The sequence below is a fragment of the Lithobates pipiens genome, unplaced genomic scaffold (genome assembly GCF_037356315.1).
Source record: "Lithobates pipiens isolate NorthernLeopardFrog02 unplaced genomic scaffold, aLitPip1_a1.2 Scaffold_8, whole genome shotgun sequence".
Classification (NCBI taxonomy): Eukaryota; Metazoa; Chordata; class Amphibia; order Anura; family Ranidae; genus Lithobates; species Lithobates pipiens.
This window is the reverse complement of record NW_027507903.1, coordinates 433,986,506-434,008,351: the sequence shown is the minus strand read 5'-3', so window position 1 is coordinate 434,008,351 and position 21,846 is coordinate 433,986,506. Positions and strand designations below refer to the sequence as shown.

The 21,846-nt window shown below is 42.1% G+C and overlaps 1 protein-coding gene across 4 annotated transcripts in view; it reads right to left on the bottom strand.

Moving 5' to 3' along the window:
- The window catches only part of LOC143964534 (E3 ubiquitin-protein ligase RNF213-like), a 582,447-nt gene that overhangs the window by 410,740 nt on the left and 149,861 nt on the right, over positions 1-21,846 (bottom strand). For all 4 annotated transcript variants that reach the window (XM_077474318.1, XM_077474320.1, XM_077474317.1 and 1 more), the window contains exon 9: positions 9,008-9,261. In XM_077474318.1, the coding sequence (XP_077330444.1) occupies positions 9,008-9,261 (254 nt within the window). The remainder of the gene's footprint in view (positions 1-9,007; positions 9,262-21,846) is intronic.

Genomic DNA, 21,846 nt, shown 5'->3' with positions numbered 1-21,846 from the left:
GCAAAGCTGGTAGAGACATCCCCCCCCCCCAAAAAAAAAGACTTGCAGCTGTAATTGCAGTGAAAGGTGGTTCTACAAAGTATTGACTCAGGGGGGCTGAATACAAATGCACGTCACACTTTTCACATATTAAAAAATGTTGGAAACCATTTATCATTTTCCTTCCACTTCACAATTATGTGCCACTTTGAACTGGTCTATCACATAAAATCCCAACAAAATACATTTATGTTTTTGGTTGTAACATGACAAAATGTGGAAAATTTCAACTGGTATGAATACTTTTTGAAGGCACTGTACAAGTCCCATCATGCCTCTACTTTTGGGAATTATTGGACTTCTAGTTCCGCAATAGATGGAAGGCGCAGGTTGAGCACCAATGCTTACACTGTGCAGCATGCCCCCTATTGCTTGACTTGGAAGTGCTTTAATGCTCCCTGGTATTCCTCTGCTTACTCCCTTTGCTTTCCCAAAATCCAAACCTGCCAACAATAAGTCCTTTAATGACACACTCACTGAGTTTGGGATTGCACCAATTACTTTAGCATGAATGGGGCCTGCTGCAGAACATGTGAAAGGGTCCCGTTGCAGGAATCTAATAAAGGGAGTAAAGGGCCTCTGGTTGCTTGACAACTAATGGTTTTAATACAGGTATCACTGTGCTGACCTAAAAACTGCCAGGCACTCTCTCTAGCCCCATTGTCTCTATCCGACTCAGAATCCCAATATGCCTTCCTTAGATGAGGCAGACACAGAAAGGAATGAAGAGGACCCAGAAGCAGTGTTAGAGGAGGCCATGGAAAATAGGACCACTATTCATCTGAATTTTGCAGACAGGATTAGATCGGATAGCGGCAGGTGTCAATGGACACCTCACGCTGACATCCACTGCTCCATAGGAGTGAAAGGAGTGTCCGATCAGGTCTGCCTAAAGAAATGACAGGCGGACCTGATCAGATAGACCGTGTGAAAGGGGACTTAAAGAGAAACTCCAGTCTGGCTAAAAATAAAACAAAAAAATCAGCAGCTACAAATACTGTAGCTGCTGACTTTTAATATAAGGACACTTACCTGTCCAGGGATCCAGCGATGTTGAACCCCGAGCCGATTCTTCAATTGCCTTTGGGTGCTGGCATCTTGGTTTTCATACTGTACAAGCTTTCTGAATGGTCCTGCTGTCTTCTAGGATCTGTGTGTGTCTCAGAAGAAAGAAGGGGTAGATGGAGGGGCGTGACATGCTCGGAAATCACTGTCTTGCTCTTTCCCAAACGTGGGAGTGGGTACCTGTCAAAACCAGGTACCTGCTCCACCCTCGCCCAAAAAGTGCCAATGTGGCAGTGGAGGGGGGGGGGTGCAAACAAGTGGAGCTTCCCCTTTTGGGTGGAGCTCTGCTTTAAGCCAAGAATTATTTCTCTAACTTAGTTTATCACCTTAGGACACAACAAAAAAAGTGAGAACTCACAGCGTAGGATAGGGTTATAAAGGGATGCCTGTCTAGGGAGGGGGCATGCCCTTCACAACTTTCCAGTGTCCAATCCCCAGGGTCTATGAATATCAAACCTGGGTCCTGTATAATTAAGATATGCTGTATAAGCATTAATGGACTACAATGGTATCAGTACTATAATACGCTCCAGACTATGAGCATGCAAATGCAAATAATAGATCCATAAAGCACACATATTCCAAAGAAATAACAGCATACTTTGACATGACAATCAGGCAGCAACACAGAGGCATAACTGTGGGATTCCACTACAGACGAGAACATGCCATGCTCTAACTGGCACATACTGTAAAACACGATTTTCAGCTGCTATGGTAATTTTGCAGCATCGTTTTGCGCTGCTGGATAGTGAGGAAAGCTCACCTGAATAGACTCATGGTTCCCCCAAGTACACAGGAATAACAACCATCCAGATGAATTACCAAATTACCAAAGCACCATACCCCCATAGCAGCAGCTCATTCAGCCAACTTTAATAGCTTTCCCATCCAGGGCTATATAGTGCCCACATAGTCTTAATGAGCAGTGGCACTGGCTTTCCAGGGTTCCAGTGTCAAGTGCAGTCAGTTGGTAAACACTTACATGTTTCAGCCACCTGCACGTGGACTTTGTCAAAGTGTGGCTTGTATGAATTTGATCAAGTTAAGTTTAGGGAATACAAGTGCAATATAAACAAGATATTTTCCCTGATTTTGGCTTGTACAAAAAAAAAATAATAAGATAAGGTTAGGTCAAGTAAATAGTGCCAGAAATCAAAATGCCATGCAACCAAAATTCCATATCTGAGTACAGTACGTGACACAAACTGGATTTTCATAGTCCCTGGGTTGGTACCTGCAGCTGACTGGACACTAGCAAAAGCTTTGCTGGGCAAGCTCCCTAGGCATACACATATAACCCAACCTGACTGATAGAGGAGGATTGTCTTTGTCTTGTACCGTAATCCTTATCTTAATTGCATATTACAGGACACAGGCTAGACATTCATAGACTCTGGGATGTCCCTGCAGAACGGAAGTGTGGGCAATATTAAGGCAAGCAATACAGTGCCAAAAGGCCCAACAAATCAAAACAGAGGTCAAAGACCCAATTCAGAGACACCAGGTGATGATCTTACAAAGTTGAGCAACAGATGCTTGATGTTGGAAAGCACAGGAAATCCAAACCAATCTGGTGGAGTGAGCATGTAAAAAGGTACTGGAGGTACTCTATCTTTTAGAGCAGGGATATGCAATTAGCGGACCTCCAGCTGTTGCAAAACTACAAGTCCCATCATGCCTCTGCCTCTGGGTGTCATGCTTGTGGCCGTCAGAGTCTTGCTATGCCTCATGGGACAGCTGGAGGTCCACTAATTGCATATCACTGTTTTAGAGCATAAGTCAACCCAACAAGTTACTTTATTCACCTAACTATAGTGGACTTGGAAGCAGGGTGTCCTTTACAGGACCCTGTCGGCAATACAAAGATGGACCCTTATAGCTTTGACAACATTAAGACAACGGGAAGCATTTTCTTTGGGGTGCTTGAAGCAGGGCACACAGAATAAAGAAAAATGTCCTCAGTGGGGTGGAAGGATCATACTATAGGTAGAAAGGAGGGTCTTATGTGAAAAACCTCTTTATCCTTGTTTAGAATCAAGAAAGGTTTACAGGAGAGAGTCGCTAACTAAGAAACACATCTGACAGATGTGATAGCCATCAAGAAGGTGACTTTTCAGGAGGGGTCATCGAAGAGTGGATTCTTCAGTGCAGAAAGAACAAACCTGAGATCCCAAGGAAGCACGGGGTGCTGTAATATGGGTTTGATCCATGAGACACTTTAAATAAAGGTTTCAACAAGGATTTGAAATAGAATGGACCTGTCCCTTAAAGTGGGGTACCCCCTAAAAAAATAAAAATAAAATAAAGTCAGCAGCTACAAATACTGCAGCTGCTGACTTTTAACAATCGGACACTTACCTGTCCCAGGGTCCAGCGATGCAGGGCAACGAAGCCCCCCCCCCCCTTGTTCCCCGCTCCGCTCGTGGCGCCGTCATTTGTACTGTGGGCACCCGGCTGTGGCTTCATAGCCGGGCACCCCCTGCGGCAAAGTCACCTGGGAAACGTGACAGGTCCCAGGTGACTGTGCGGCACGAGGGGAAGTGATGTCACCAGCCCGGGCAAGGAAGAAGGCAGACTACGAGGGACCCCCTAGCAACAGGTATTTAGAGGTGAATAAAAAAAAAAAAATTCCCAATTATTTGTTTTCATTTTTTTTAAGAATTAAAAACATTTATTTTTTATTTTTTGGTGGCAACACCACTTTAAGAGCACCTAATGCCTAATTCTGGTCAATTGTAGGAAGGCCAGAATGTGAGATACAGAGTGATCTCTGGGGATGAACTGCCTGTGTTCACACCAGGCAAAAATTGATTTCTAATTACAGGAATGCATTTTTGTCAAAGTGGCTTTCTGGTTCTAAGTAAGGTAGGAATGAAAGTCAGAGATACTCCTGACCTTCAAGATCTGGGTTTCAACAGCCATGCCATATTACATTATCCCTTGTAGTGGTGCTGTGTCCGCATTGCAAGAGTTGATTGCTCATTTTGTCTAGGGGATATATGAAAAACACATTGTATACCCAAACAAAATTGCTGCCTTTTTTTCCCACAAATAGAGCTTTCTTTTGGTGGTTGATCACCTCTGCGATGTTTATTTTTTGTGCTATAAACAAAACAAAAAAAAGAGCGAAAATTTTGAGAAAAAAAAACCTACTATATTTTATTACTTTGGGCTATAATAAATATCCTCAAAAAATAAAAAAAACAATTTCATCATCAGTTTAGGCCAACATGCATTCATCTACATATTTTTGGTGAAAAAAAAAAAATCTCAATATTTATATATATATATATATATATATATATATATATATATATATACAGTGGTGTGAAAAAGTGTTTGCCCCCTTCCTCATTTCCTGTTCCTTTGCATGTTTGTCACACTTAAGTGTTTCGGAACATCAAACCAATTTAAACAATAGTCAAGGACAACACAAGTAAACACAAAATGAAATTTGTAAATGAAGGTGTTTATTATTAAAGGTGAAAAAAAATCCAAACCATCATGGCCCTGTGTGAAAAAGTGATTGCCCCCCTTGTTAAAACATACTATAACTGTGGTTGTCCACACCTGAGTTCAATTTCTCTAGCCACACCCAGGCCTGATTATTGCCACACCTGTTCACAATCAAGGCATCACTTAAATAGGAGCTGCTTGACACAGTAAGGTCCACCAGAAGATCCTTAAAAGCTACACATCATGCCGAGACCCAAAGAAATTCAGGAACAATTGAGAAAGAAAGTAATTGAGATCTATCAGTCTGGAAAGGGTTATAAAGCCATTTCCAAAGCTTTGGGAATCCAGCGAACCACAGTGAGAGCCATTATCCACAAATGGCGAAGACATGGAACAGTGGTGAACCTTCCCAGGAGTGGCCGGCCGCCCAAAATTACCCCAAGAGCGCAGCGACGACTCATCCAAGAGGTCACAAAAGACCCCACAACAACGTCCAAGGAACTGCAGGCCTCACTTGCCTCAGTTAAGGTCAGCGTTCATGCCTCCACCATCAGGAAAAGACTCGGCAAAAATGGCCTGCATGGCAGAGTTCCAAGGAGAAAACCACTGCTGAGCAAAAAGAACATCAAAGCTCGTCTCAATTTCTCCACAACACATCTTGATGATCCCCAAGACTTTTGGGACAACATTCTGTGGACCGATGAGACAAAAGTGGAACTCTTTGGAAGGTGTGTGTCCAAGTATATCTGGCGTAGAAGGAACACTGCATTTCATAAAAAGAACATTATACCAACAGTAAAATATGGTGGTGGTAGTGTGATGGTCTGGGGCTGTTTTGCTGCTTCAGGACCTGGAAGACTTGCCGTGATAAAAGGAACTATGAATTCTGCTGTCTACCAAGAGATCCTGAAGGAGAATGTCCGACCATCTGTTCGTGTACTCAAGCTGAAACTTGGGTTCTGCAGCAGGACAATGATCCTAAACACACCAGCAAGTCCACCACCGAATGGCTGAAGAAAAACAAAATGAAGACTTTGGAGTGGCCTAGCCAAAGTCCTGACCTGAATCCTATTGAGATGTTGTGGTATGACCTTAAAAAGGCCGTTCATGCTCGAAAACCATCTAATGTAACTGAATTAGGACAATTCTGCAAAGATGAGTGGGCCAAAATTCCTCCAGGACGCTGTAAAAGCCTCATTGCACGTTATCGCAAACGCTTTGTTGCAGTTGTTGCTGCTAAGGGTGGCCCAACCAGTTATTAGGTTTAGGGGGCAATCACTTTTTCACACAGGGCCATGATGGTTTGGATTTTTTTTCACCTTTAATAATAAACACCTTCATTTACAAATTGCATTTTGTGTTTACTTGTGTTGTCCTTGACTATTGTTTAAATTGGTTTGATGTTCCGAAACACTTAAGTGTGACAAACATGCAAAGGAACAGGAAATGAGGAAGGGGGCAAACACTTTTTCACACCACTGTATATATATATATATCAAAAGCTGTAGCAGCTACAAAATAGGGGCTAGAGCTATGGCATTTTTATTATTTATTTATTGTTTACTAGTAATGCGATTTTTAGCGAAACTGCAACATTGTGGCAGACAGATCGGACACTTTTTTGGGACCAGTGACATTTATACAGCGACCAGAGCTAAAAAAAAAAAAACGATTGATTACTGTATAAATGTCACTGACAAGGAAGGGGTTAACACTAGGGGGCATCGCAGCTGCCAGCCACACGTATTGGCTACAGCATCACACCACGGCGTGCACCCCTATTGCTCTTAAGGTGGCTGACGTACACCTATGGTGATTCGCGCAGCCGTGCCAACCAGCCATAGTATAATGACAGCGGCTGGTCAGCAATCAGTTAAACTGCAGATAATTAGACTAGGGCAATGCCTGATAATATTTGCGTAAGTCAGGGAGTGCTATTACTCCATTGAGCTTAGGTAGAGTAAGTCTTGTTTATTTGATTCTGGGGGGTTTACTCCTCCAGATGAAAGTTGGACAGGCTCGTCGGAAAGAGGCAAAGAATGTTGCTGGTATTCTAATGGGAATGGTTTGTATAATGTATAAGAATCTGGGTAATATTGACATTTTGATTAAGGAAGCTCTACCAAACCAGGAGACATTTAATGAATTCCAACGTTTTAGGTCTTCATATGTTTCTTTAAGAACAGGGGTGAATTGCAATTGAATAAATCCAGTAGTTTGATAGGAATTTGAATACCTAAATAGGTTATTGTATTTTTGGCCTAAGTAAAGGGAAAGGTTTTGAGCATAGTGACACCAAGTCTGGGGGTAGTGCGATATTTATGGCATTTGATTTAGAGTTGATTTTTAAGTTTGATATAGATTGAAAGTGTTTTGGATTTTGTAGGAGATTTGGAAATTATATATGTGGTTCAGAGAGAAATTGCATATCGTCAGAAAATACTGCCATTTTGTAAGTATGGTCATATATTTTGATTCCTTTTATGTCTCGGTTGGATCTTAATCTATTTAGATCATATTTAGATTATTAGACTATTAGATTATCCTGTTCCCAACCAGCCACCGCAGTTATACTGCAGCAGGAAGGCTCTCCTGGGCGAGCCGTCGAGCTGTACGTCGGCCCTTAAAGACGCTGTAGGAGGTGCGTGGGTGTGCCAGCAGTGTGTCCCCCTGAGCCGTTGCGAGTGCCCGGCGGGCGCTGAGACAAAGTGAGAACCGGGATCTGTGTGTGTAAACACACAAATCCCAGTTCTCTCCGGGGAGAGGAGACCGATCGTGTGTTCATACTAAGTAAGAACACAGATCGGTCTCCTCTCCTAGTCAGTCCCACCCTTCTACAGTTAGAACACACCTAGGGAACACAGTTAACCCCCTTGATCTCCCCCTAGTGTTAAGCACTGATCACTGTATAAATGTTACTGGTCCCAAAAATGTGTCAAAAGTATCCGATCTACCGCCACAATATTGGATTCCGGAAAAAAAAAATAACTGATCACCATTACTAGTAAAAAAAAAAAAAAATAATAATAATAAAAATGCCATAAATCTATCCCCTATTTTGTAGACGCTATAAATTTTGCGCAAACCAATCAATATAAAAAAAGTACATCAATTTTGTTTAGGTACAGCGTCGCACGACCACGCAATTGTCAGTTAAAGCGATGCAGTGTTGTATTGCAAAAAATGGCCTGTTCAGGAATGGGGCAAATTCTTCCAGGGCTGAAGTGGTTAATTATTAGATTATTATTTAGATTATACATCCTTAGACATAAAATGTATTATGAGCAAGGAAATAAAAGTGGAAAATTACTTTCAAAAGTGGTACAAAACTAAAAAACAGCCACCGCAGTTCACCAAATCAGGGAACAAAATGGCACACCACACTCATCTAATGAAGAAATAGTCAAACAATTTGAAATATACTAGCAGTCCTTATACAACAACCCATCAAACCCCAAATGTCCTTATAACTGAAAAAAGAACAGGCCTTATACAACACTTTCTACAAAAGTATAGCCCTTCCCCAATTTCTACTGAAAAAAGCATGTGACCTCGAAGCCCCTATCTCTGACACTGAATTTGAAAAAGCTATCAAAAAGACATGAAACTGGGCAAAGCACCTGGCCCAGATGGCCTTCCCCCTACAATACTACAAAACATAATCACATATCTTAAAGCCACAATTTCTAAAAACATTCCACTCACTCAAATCAGAGAAACAAATACCAACTCAACTCCTTCAAGCCCACATAACAGTAATACCAAAATAAGGAAAAGATTAATCCTTAGTTATTAACCATCGTCCAATATCCCTTATAAATGTAGATGTAAAAATCTATGCAAAGATATTGGCAAATAGACTTATACCCCTACCCTCATTCCTCATATCGTTGGACCAAGTTCGATTTATACCAGGTAGAGAAGGACATGACAACACAATTAAGGCATTAAACATCCACCACTGGCTCATATCCAAAGAAAGAAAAAAAAAGGGCTTTTTCCTCTTACTAGACACAGAGAAAGCATTTGACAGAGTGGCCTGGGACTACATGGATGGAGTACTGTGCTCAATTGGTATTCTACCTCAAATCATACTTGCACTATATTCAAACCCAACAGCAACAGCCACCCGTCGAGCGGCTTTAACCTTTGCAACGTTACGAGACCGATATGCCCCTTATCTCCCTTACTATATATTCTTATACTAGAACCTTTGCTAAATAGATTATTTTTTTACACTTTATTTTTTTTGTTAAAGTGGAAATCCATGCAAAAAAACTAAAATCCCTGCATCTATAGACACCACAGATCTAATACTAACCCCTTTATCCCTGTAAAGAAAAAATGAGTATACATAGCATTTTGGAAGCGATTGCTATAGCATATGGGCTAAAAATCATCAGTTGATTTTTGAGTAAATACTTGTAACACAGGAATAACTTACCCTTCAATTCTGCCGAATGTATGTTTTGCTTTCCTAAGTTCCTCAAGCATCTTTTCTCTTGACATGTCCAAACACAAAACTCTGCATATATTTATAATATTGTCTCTCTCAACAGCAATATTAAAGTTTTCTACCACGTGCACACAGACCAGCCCAGCCATCAATTGGTTTTTGATGTCGTCTTCTTGCAGTTTCCTCTTACCCAGGAAAGGTTCACAGATTTTACCGAGAAGGTTCAAGATTAGGTTATTTGCCTAGGTTTTAGAGAAAAAAAAATATTATTGGTTTTCAAAGCAAAAGACACTTTGCTATTAATTTAATATTTAAAAAAGAACCTCGACGATGAGATGGAAAAAAAAAAATCACTTTAAAGCAAACAGCTAAATATAGAGTTAAAATTCATACAGTGGATATTTACATCTTTTAAAATGTCAGGTTTCTGTGATGTAAAAACATTTGATAAATAATTTCAGAACTTTTTTTTCCACCATTAAGGCGACCTATAAACTTTACAATGCAGTTGAACAAACTGAAATCTTTTAGGTGGAGGGAAGTAAAAATAAAAAATAAAATAATAAACCAAAATAATATGGTTGCACAAGTGTACTACTTGTTGAAGCACCTTTTGATTTTATTACAGCACTCAGTCTTTGTGGGTATAAGTCTACAGTATCAGCATGGCACATCTTGACTTAGCAATAATAGGATTTTTATAACAGCTTACCTCCAAAATCCTTTTCTTTTGCGGTATATCATGGGACACAGAGTCTCAGTAATCACTGATGGGTTATATAGGGCATCACTAGGTGATTGGACACTGGCACACCCTAGACAGGAAGTTCACCCCCCTATAACCCCTCCCTTTACTGGGAGTACCTCAGTTTTGTAGCAAAGCAATATAAGGGTATTAGAAGAGAGGAGGGACCTCTGTGTTCCGTGATGTACCTCAAAAGAAAAGGATTTTACATGTAAGCCGTTATAAAAATCCTATTTTCGGTGCGCACGCGCAGCCCCCTGTGATGGACGCTTAGCATGGGGCTTCGCGCCACTACATCCTGCCCCAACACCCAGAAGCGACATGCCGGAACCCCGTTTTCCTCTCTCCCGGGAGTGGCCCATCTAACCAAGATGGTGGCGGAACATTCGCCTCATGAGGCATCCAGAAACACCACTGGTTCTTCTCCCTGGTGGGACAAGCCCCTGAGGAGGTATGTGGGGGGGTCCCCTCACCCCCAGCCTAAGGAGGGCCACTTTCCCCAGCGACCAGTGTCTCCTTCCTCAATCAGACCTTAGAGGAGGTGCAGGCACTTTCTCCCTCAGGAGCTCACACACCTAGCCATACTGCATCTCACCAGGCTGCAGCCCAGCATGTCTCAGCACCAGCACGCGTCTCCTCAGCAGGACCTCTCTCTCACGTTCTCTAAGTTTGCTGAAATGCTGGATAAAGGTCTGGCACAAACTGCATCCAGAATCACCAATGATATAAAGGCTGATCTTCAACTCCTAGGATCCCACATTGAAAGTATTGAAAACAAAGTGGATGCCACGATCGATTGAGTGAATCAAAATGCTGCAAAATTCTGATCGCTTTCAGGGACTACATGATCAACTGGAGGGAGCAATGGCCAAAATTAATGATTTGGAAAATTGCTCCAGAAGGCTCAATTTTCGGATTAGGGGCTTGCCTGAGCCCATAACGGACATTCCGGACGCAGTACATTCACTCATCAAAACCCTCATTCTTGACATTAGAGCTCATAGGTTAGAGCTGGACCGAGCTCATAGGGCCCTGGGGCCCCCAAGATGGTCTCCCCGGGGACATTGTTGTCAAGCCACATTACTTCAGTGTGAAGGGGGAAGTCATGAAGCGGGCTCGGCTGTCACCACAGTTACAATTACTGGGACACCAGATTCAAATTTATGCAGACATTTCACTATTCAGAAGAGAAGGTCTCTTAAACCGTTGCTGACGGTACTCACGCAAAAAAATATCAAATATTGGTGGTTGTTCCCGTTCAGCTTGAAATTTGATTATAATGGCAAACTGTTTAGGTTTTCATCACTAACAGAAGGGGAACTACTACTAAAGAAGCTGGGTTTAATCCCCAAGGATCCCCCGTCTCTCATGCAGGCCTCCTCCTCCGGGATGTCCAAACGCCCACCACCATCAAGCCCTCTCACTTCTCTCTGGAACACTCCTAGGACCAAGAAAGTAAAAGATGGTCTGCCGCCATGATACTGATATTACTTCACCTCCTTTTTCACTAATTTGTGAATGGGTTTGGTTCCCCATAGACCCCTGTTATATTAGCATGTTTTAGCTGTTGGTTGCAGTATTTTGGGTCAAGATGGGATTTCCTCTCTGGAATTCATCCCTGGTATAGCCCAATCTCTGGTTCCATGGGCACAATAGGCTATACCCCAGAACTACTCATGTTCCAATGACCAAGACTATCGTTAATTTTTTTTTTTTTTGCTGCTCTCTAAATGCTATCTGTTTACTGAATCAGTCCTAGTCTATCCGCTAGCTATCTTTTTGGGGTAATTAGACCAGCAGGCTAATCATTTATTCATTTTGTTATTTTTAGCATATTAGTATGGGGTGCGGTGGATGGATCGGGCCTCTGACGCACTCCCCCGCACTTGGACAGGCAGCCTGCGTGGCTGTGCCTTTTTGAGTTTGGGTATTACCCCCTCAGTGGGTTACATTATGTTTATTTCCTTAGGGGGATGAACCTGACTCCGCCCTCACCTCAGGACAACTCTCTCTCTGTCTATTTTTCTTTTCTCTCTCCTTTACGACTATTATTAACTTCTACTTTCTTGTTTGTAGCTTATGGAACAATCTCTCTCACCCAGGGTAACTTTCAGGATGACGGGCTGCTCATACATTCAAACCTTTCTATACAGTGGACTTCCAGCATGAAGGTAGGTGCTCAAGAGTCATATGCCCTCTTCCCTCCATGGCTATTCTGACCTCGTAGAGAGGATCCCTCCACATAGCTTCCCATAATGTACAGGGTCTAAACTCTCCACTAAAATGGAAAAAAGATTTTCCAACACTACCATGCACAAAAAAAAATAGACATCTTCTTACAGGAGACCCATTTCCCTCGGTCCTATCAACCCTCCTTTGTTCACGCTAAGTTCCCCAGGTTTTTCTTGGCCAATTCCGAAAACAAAACTAGGGGCATTGGCCTATTCATCTCAGGTAGGGTTCAATTGTCCCTGGTCTCTGAATTTAGGAACCCAGAGGGCAGATTCCTACTAATCAAAGTCCTCATTGCAGAACAACTCCACTCCCTCATTACATATTACGCTCCTAATACAGGACAGCCAAAGTTTTTTCAACACCTCTTTCAAACATTAGCTCCACTCATGGAAGGGATAGTGATCTACGGGGGTGACTCTAATTTGGCGTTTGATGCGGGAATAGATAAATTGCATCCCCCGGGCAGGAACCGGATACGTCCATCCAGGCAGAGTCTACAGGTGGTCAGACAATTGTATCATTATGGACTGGTGGATTTCTGGAGGGAACTCAACCCCACGGCTAGAGATTATACTCACTTCTCCAGCCCCCACCAAACCTTTGTGAGAATTGACCACTTCTTTATCCTCCAACAGCATATTCCGCTGGCTCAGAGGTTGGTCATTAAAGACTGCCTGGTTTGACCATTCTTTGGTCTTATTGTCTATTCAAGGTGGTCCGGCTCATTGTCCGGGGTTCCACTGGAGACTGAATGCCTCCATTCTCAGCAATCCCGCCCAGGTGAAGGAAAGAGAAAAACACATTGAGGAATACTTTGATGTGAATGACATAGATGGGGTCTCCGCCTCCTCTCTGTGGGCGGCACAAAAGGCCACAATTAGGGGCCACTTAATCCAAATCTCTTCCAGGTTGTGCAGGGCTCGCAAAGCAGACATCGAGAGGTTAGAAAGGGATTTTGAAGCATTGAGCAAACAGTATAAATCTAAACCCTCCTCAAGCTCTGCTGACAAACTAGACGCTGCACGCACTGCCTTGAACTTAGCGCTCACCATTATAGCAGAAAAGGACCTTCGATGGGAAGGAGGACACTTATCACCAAAATAACAAACTAGGCTCTTTATTAGCAAGAAGACTTACCCCCAAAATCACATCAGATCTTACGCTCTCCCCAAAATAAAATTGAAAGACGGTTCCCTCTCACAGAACCCCCAAAAAATTATGGAAGTATTCCATGATTTCTACCTAGACCTTTATAGCAAATCGGACAAGGTACACTAGATAACATTAACTCGTTCTTAAAGCGGTTTTGTACAGAAAATTGCAAGTTCATCTTATTCAAATGGCTTTGGAACATAGATGCAGTTATGACCATTGAAATAAAATAATATGCAGAATTTACCTTTTATTTTTAATGTTTATGCCGACTTCCGGGCTCTCCTCCCGTGGGAGTAGGCGTGCTTATCGGCTTCGCAATGGTCCCTGGGAACTTTTTTAGCTATTTCCCAGGAATCAGTGGGGGATACAGTCATGCCGAAATCTCGTGAGATTTTGAAAGGAGGACGCCGGTCACGTGACGAGGGCATGTCCGAAATTGCCATTTTGAAAGTGGGCAGGCAGCTCTATCTGCCATTACCACTATAGCACACGAGGCAAGAGGAAGGAAAATAAAGAGGACACTCAATGAGCATGTGCGAGATGGAGCGGTGGATGCTGGGAGCTCAGCATCATTGCATCCAGGAAGTAAATGCCTGTGGGCTTCAAACCCCCACAGTGAAAATGGAAACCGCCGGACTGCTTTTTTAAAAGTTTTCCTTAGCAATGAAATCGTCACGCCGGGGGTTAAAAAGACACCGATCGTGACTGCAAAGACACCGTAGGAATCGCCCACCAGTGACACAGGTAAAAAAAAAAAAAAAACGGCAGCGGAATCCCGCTTTAAACTCCATCCACATCCCCAGGTTAAAAGTCCAGCATAGAGATGAACTTGAATCCCCTATCTCCGCAGAGGAAGTAGAGCTGGTCATTAAGAATCTCAAAACTACTTCAGCATCTGGCTCGGACGGCTTCTCAGTACCATAGTACAAACACTTTTCTCAGATTCTTGCCCCATACCTAGCACGCTTCTTTAACCATCTCAGATCTGGAACTCCACTGGAAGCTTCCATGAATTCGGCATTTGTGACCGTGATTCCAAAGCCCAATAAGGATCCTTACCATGCTTCTAATTACAGACCTATATCCTTGATAAACAACGATCTCAAAATCTTGACTAAAATTTTAGCAGATAGAATCTCCAATTTCATTAGCCTCTACATTCATGGGGATCAGGTCGGCTTTATCACCGGGAGACAGGGACCAGATCAGATCAGGAGGGCAGTGGATCTTGTCTTGCTCTTGCAGTCGGGTTGGGATGGAGGCCCCCCACAACAGGAATTATTGCTCTCCCTGGATCTTATGAAAGCCTTTGATTCGGTCTCCTGGTCTTTTCTGGTCCCTACCCTGGAAAGATGGAGTTTTTGCAATTTTTTTTTTTTTTTTTTAACATAATTAATGCACTTTATTCATCCCCATCAGCCCAAATCAAAATGCAGGGATATTACTCGCACCCTTTCCCGATCTTCCGAGGTACGAGACAGGGATGCCCCTTATCACCACTGATCTTTGCCATGGTCATTAAAACACTGGCCATCGCTATCGGAGCTAATCCCGATATAAAGGGAATCCAATGCGGGCCAAAAACCCATAAGTGTGCTCTATTTGCAGACAATGTATCACTTTTTATATCGTCTCCAACTACTTCTTTAACTATTATTTGCAAACTATTGGATGACTTTGGCAAAGTTTCAGGACTCACGGTCAACTCTCCAAATTGCTGGCACTCAACATTAATTTGCCTGCCCAGCTGGTTTCTCAATTAAAAGACAATTTCAGGTTTAGTTGTTCGGATTCAGTGCTCCCCTATTTGGGGATTAATTTGATGTCTTCTATAGACAGACTGTACTCGGCCAACTATCCAGCAACATTTTGGAAGCTGGAAGATGATCTCATCTCTTGGGATCGATTGGGCATTTCTTGGCTGGGTAGGGTAAGTTCTATAAAAATTACCTTACTTCCACATATCCTATATCCCTTTCGATCCCTGCCCATCCCCGTCCCCAGAGACCGGATCCGTCTGTTTCAGTCCAAAATCAAGAAGTTCATCTGGGGCTCTAAGGGACATAGAATTTCGAAGGGGAACTCTTTTCCATATGAGGGATCAGGGAGGATTGGGCGTACCCAATGTTCTTTGGTATTATGAAGCAGCTCAACTTTCCCAACTATCCACTATCTACTCCAAAATAGCTCACCCACATTCGGTGCACATGGAAAAGCAAGGCCTACCGGGTTACACCCTTGACTACATTCTATGGTGTCCTTCCAAGGATAGACCAGCCACACTAGCTCCCACTCTATCGCACTCCCTTGCTCTCTGGGACTCTCTCAGAACCGAGCCGCACCTAGTCTCGAGCTGGCTTCAACTCTCTCACATTTTCAGAAGCCCCCTATTTCCCCCTGGACAAGACATTAGGGCCTTTTAATGGTGGTTAGATAAGGGGTTATACAGGATAGGTCACATTGCAACCTCTTCAGGCCCCCTTACTTTATCTCATTGCCTTAATAAATTTGACATGCCACTATCGGAAAAATTCAGCTTTCTACAAATTTCCCATTTCCTTAGATCTCTAGGGCTCTCCTCTCCTAAACCACCAACTATAGCATACTACGAGCTTTGGTGTGGTCAGGCCATGGAGCAGAGGGGAGGGATTTCGGCTATTTACCGATCCCTGGCTCAAGCGGACTCTAAAAGGCTCTTCACGCGGGAAAACTGATCTGCAACAATGGTCTCTAGCAGAGTGGCATAAGGCATCAGTCTCCGCTATGAAAGGTCTACTTAACACAACTTTGGTCAAAGCTAACCTAAAAATTCTGATGCAGTGGTATATGATGCCTCTAAGATTAGCCAGAATTTACCCTTCTGCTTCCTGATGATGATATGGAATACGGAGCGATTCCATGCGAAAGCCATACTTTTAGGAATCGGTTTAGATCCTTGAGATCTAGAATGGGTCTGACATCTCCATTTGGTTTTGGTACCGTGAAAAGGTTTGAATAAAACCCCAGTCCCTGCTCTTGCGTAGGAGCTACCACGATAATTTTTTCCGACAATAGTCGCTCCAACGCTAGAGAGACTTCTTTTTTTCTGGGTCTCTGGGCACATTTGATCTGAGGAAACGAGCAGAGGGGAATTCTCGGAAGTAATTTGTAACCTAGAGTTATTGTGGAGACCACCCATCTTTCCTGAAAGTCCTCCTGCCAGAGTTTTGAGAACTGTAGCAATCTTCCCCCCCACGTGAGCGGGGGCACCCCTTCATAAAGAGGCTTTAGCGTTTTGTCTTGTAGACTTCCTCCCCCAGGACTTCTTTTGTCCCTGGGGTTAACTCTGAGATTTAGTTCTTGAGCCTGGAAAAGGCCATCGCAACTGCCTGGCACTGGGCAAAGGGCACGTTTGAAAGAGGGATGTTTACTCCTCTTTTTAGCTGGCAAGACGCTGCTTTCCCACTAGAGATCTTTGGATATAATTGTCCAAATCCTCTCCGAACAGCCTTGCACCAATTCGGCTGACCAATTTTTCAAGCATAAGATTCTATGTATATGCACTAACCCAAGCGTAAGGTGAGAGGTCTGGAGGATAAAATCTCTGATTGCATCAACAGCAAAACAGAAAGCCACTGGTAGGTTGGCCAACCCCTGGGCTTACTGTTCGGGTAAACCTTGAGGACCTGTTTAACATGGTCTTTCAAGTACTGACAAACTCCGACTGCTGCCACTGCAGGTTGAACCTCCCAAAGAGAAAACTGTTTTTTTAGCAGGAATTCCAATTTTTTATCAGTTGGATCCCTAAGCATCTGAGCGTTGTCAACAGAACAAGTCAGACTTTTATTGACAAAGGATATGGTGGCTTCAAATGCTGGTATACCCCACATCTTAGTACATTTTTCCTCCATAGGATAAAGTGTTGAAAACTTTTTAGGGAGGGGATCCGCAGTTCTGGGCCTGCAAAGCACCCCGCCAGGGATATGGCAGAAAAAAACAAATACTGGATCCTGGGGTCCAGCTCTTTAAAAAGAGAAGCGTTGCAGGTAAAACCTCCTTTCTTCAGACTCAAGGCACGGGTACCATCCAATTCGGCCTGGAAAAGACACTTTGAATGGATCCGGTTGCATGGCTTGCCCCAGTGTAGGATAATCCAGTGGAGTTCAGCACAGCACATCTTTACTCGTGACCAACACCTAAGACACTGGCAAAAAAAAAACTGAGGTACTCCCAGTAAGGGGAGGGGTCATATAGGGGGTTGAACTTCCTGTCTAGGGTGTGCCAGTGTCCAATCACCCAGTGATACCCTATATAACGCATCAGTAATTACTGAGACTCTGTGTCCCGTGATGTGTACAAGAAAGAAATTTGCACACTCTTCTTTGCAAAAACACTCCAGATTTGTCAGATTGGGAAGGCATCTCCTGTGCACAGCCCTTTTCAGATCACCCCACATATTTTTAATTGGATTCAGGTCTGGGCTCTGGTTGGGCTATTCCAACACTTTAATCATTAACCATTGCTTTGTTGATTTGGATGTATGCTTTGGGTCTTTGTCATGCTGAAAGAGGAAATTCCTCCTCATGTTCAGCTTTCTAGCAGAAGCTTTTGAAGGTTTTGTGCCAATATTGACTGGTGTTTGGAACTGTTCATAATTCCCTCTACCATGACTAAGGCCCCTGTACCAGCTGAAGAGAAACAGTCCCAAAGCAAGATTATACCAGCACCATGCTTCACTGTGGGTATGGTGTTCTCATGGTGATGTGCATCAAACATATTGTCAGGGCTGGGCTCAGCCCTTCCTTCTCTAAGCTAGCTGCTCAGCTGTCGGCTAATTGCCAGCTCCTATCTCTCCACAGTGACTCACCTGTTGATGATATCCTGCTCATCAGTCCTGTCTACTTAAGCCATCCAGCCCAGATGATCTCTGCCTTCGCCTTGGTCAACATCACAGAGATTATCTCCTGCTTTCCTGTTAAAGACTTGCTTAGCTGACATTCCTTCTGGCTTCAGATCCTGCTTGCTGTTCCACTACATTGATCTCTGGCTTCCTGACTTTCTGGCTTGTCTATCTGTTCCGGTTACCGAACTCTGGCTATGTTTTGACTACGTTTGTTCTATTTACTTTTATTACTTTACTTTTATTAAACAAGTGTGATTTAATTGTACTTTTGTCACGGTCTGATTCATGGTTTCCGACACATATCTTTTGTAATTATGGCCAAAAAGTTGAACCTTGGTTTCATCAGATCATAACACATTTTCCCACATGCTTTTGGTAGACTTCAGATGTGTTTTTGCAAAATTTAGCTGGGCTTGGATGTTTTTGTTTGCGAGAAAATACTTTCATCTTGCCACTCTACCCCATAGCCTAGACATGATGAATACAGGAGATTGTTGTCACATGCACCACACAGTCAGTACTTGCCAGATATTCCTGCACTACTTTACTTTAATGTAGCTGTATGCCTCTTGGCTGACGAGTTTTCTTCTCGTCTTTTCATAAACTTTGGAGAGATGTCCAGTTCTTGGTAATGTCACTGTTATGCCATACTTTGTCCACTTGATGAGGACTGTCTTCACTTTGTTACATGGTATATATTTCTTGGAGAGTAGGTAGGTATGGGCCGCCTGACCAAATGCCTTTGTATACTTTGAGGAGGATGGGCTCTTTTTTTTGTAGGGTTTCTTAAAATCCCCCTATGAACCCATTGGGCCTGGTGCTTTTGATGTTGTTGTGGATGTTTAAAGAAATTTCAGATAAGGAAATGGGTGCATTTAGTGCCTCCAGTTGGGAAGCGGTGACCGTTAGTAGGGCTACCTTGTCAAGAAAGGATTGGACAACTTTTTTGTCTATGGGGTCGGGGGCATACAATGATGTATAATATTGTAGTATAACTTTGTTAATCTCCTGGTGTGAGCTTTTTATGGAGCCTGATGTATCACATAGAGAGGCAATACGAGTGGGGCGAAAGGGGCCTTTGCAAAGTCTTGCCAGCAATTTACCAGCTTTGCCGAATTTGTGTAGTGTAGCGTCCATATGGGCTCTTTTCGTCAGTTCTAAAGTGTCTGCCCAGGTGTCAGAGGCTCTTTTTGCAGCCTGACACTCAGCTTTGTTTTTGGGGCGAGTCTAGGTTATATAATGAGCGTTGTGCCAGTCGGAGTCTTGTAATTTGATAGGGTGTTTTTTTTTGTAAGAAGTGGCATAGAAGATTTGCCCTCGAATGAGCTAGTATGCACCACAGAAACAGTGGGTGGTAACTTAGCCTTCCATCTAAGTAGAATTTCTCTTTGTGCATAATATGTGGCTTATACAAGAAACACATTTAAAATAAAAATAACATACGCTGCGCTAGATAGGTCCTATACCTAATAATCCGTGCCTTGATTTATAATTATAGATACACAGTTGAGTAATAAAGTGCATAAATAAACACACAGCTGGTATAAAGTGCAGGTGCAATCTGTGGCAAACAAAATGCACACACAAATGTAAACACACAACTGGAAAAAAGTGCACAAGTGCAAATAGTGGCAGAACCACTATAAACCATGATAAAAATATATAAACCTAACCATTACGTGGTGCCACCACATATATATATATATATATAACACAAATTAAAATAAAAACAGTGCTTAATGCATACCAATGTGACACCAAAATTGCAAAAAGTAAAAAAAATATATATATATATATTATATATATATATATATATATATATATATGTGCAAGTGCATACACCATATGATTGTCCCTATATGATAAACATTGAACAGTCTTTTGGAGCAGCCTATGTTAGGCTGTGATGAGAAACAAAGTACTGATGGTGGTGAGATAGATGCAAAACAATGTGATCTCCAGTGATCAAATTAACAACATGCTTCTACATCCAGCAGTGATTCTGAATCATGCATAGGTGAAATCCAGAAACCCCTAATGGTAATAAGCTCACCTTGGAGCGTGTGACTAGCTTTTACACTAAGTCAAATCACGCATATGAACCACTATGGGTTTCTCAGCTGTTTCCTTGGATCAGAAGTTTCCTCAATGCAGTGTTTAAAAAGTGCATGAAAAAGGAAAAAAGTTGAATCGTTTTAAAAATCGTTTTAAAATGTATCTTCCTCGGGTCAAAACCCCATGAGGAAGATATGCCACGCCCTGAGCATTGACATGCGTAGGGGAGGGGCCAGGATGGAGTGAGAGACAGTATACCTGCCTAGAGGAAATACAAGCCATACCCATACTGGTTTCAGTATCTATCAGGCTCTATGAAGTATCAGAATCACGGCTGGATGTAGAAGCATGTTGTTAATTTGATCACTGGAGATCAAGTCATTTTTCTCACCACCATCAGTACTTTGTTTCTCATCCCAGCCTAACACAGGCTGCTACAAAAGACTGTTTAATGTTTATCATATAGGGACAATCACATGGTGTATGAACTTGCCCCTATTAGTGTATTAATTGACTTCTTTTTAGTGTAATAATGGTTTTTACTTCATTTTGTATATATGTATACATATGTATATTTTATGCTAGTAAAAGATATTTATTTTGCCTATTATCTACTAAATAGAATGCAATCCACAAAGTATAGGCCCGAATACCACACTTTGAATATTGCATAGACTAAATATACTTAAGCCAACGAAAATACCTATAATACGGTATATATATATATATATATATATATATATATATATATATATATATATATCTTTTTTTATAAAACGTTTAATTTATGATAATTTTTTCAAGTCTACATAAAAGTTTTTTCAATAATAATTTTTTATTTATTATTTTTTATTTCACCAGTCACCTCTATTAGTAATTTACTCAACACATTTTTCGTTCCCTTTTTACTTTGAATTTATTTATTTATTTTTACTATTTATTATACATTTTTCTATTACTATTTCCAGTCATCATACATTTTTTATTTTTCCTTCTCAATGTTTTTTTTTATTGTTTATACATATCCCCATGTTTTTTTTATATATATATATATATATGTCAATTTTTTACAAGTTGTTTTTTAGTTTGGATTAATTTATTCGTTCTGATACATGATGTGTTCCCAATCTATTTGTGTCCCCTCCCCTTTCCTGTATATATTACGATTGTGGGGCTTGTATGTTGAGTTGTTGATAAAAGGAGTGCGACTTGAGATGTCACCCAAGTGCGCATGCTCACGAAACGCATCCTTCACTGATGACGACATTCCCTGGAGCCGACTGAATGCTGTGTCCCAAGCCTTGCTCTGAGGCCATTCTTCCGCAAGCCGGCATTTCCAACGTTCGGAAGCACAACAACTGACGAACAGCTTGATCAGATGGCATTTTGGGGAAAAGGTCCATGAAACTTGTATACAATGCCTGCTATTCTCCTTTTACATGTGAGTGCACATTTTTGTTGCCCAATAAATTTGGTATTTTAAACTACTGCACCCAGAGGCGACTCTCTAGTTTAATTAAGCCCTGGGGTCTAACTTGAAGGTTGATTAAGATCTTCAGGACCTGCTCCCAAAATCACTGTAGGGGGACAGTACAATACCATGTGAATAAAGGATGCTTCCAACGTCCCACCATGTGGACCAGACGAAGGAGTATCAGGATAGATGGCCACTGTTTTTTGTGATGTATAGTAGGCCCTGTGTAAGAATTTCATTTGCATGAATCACACAGTTCTTCCAATCTTCCTCAGAGAGGG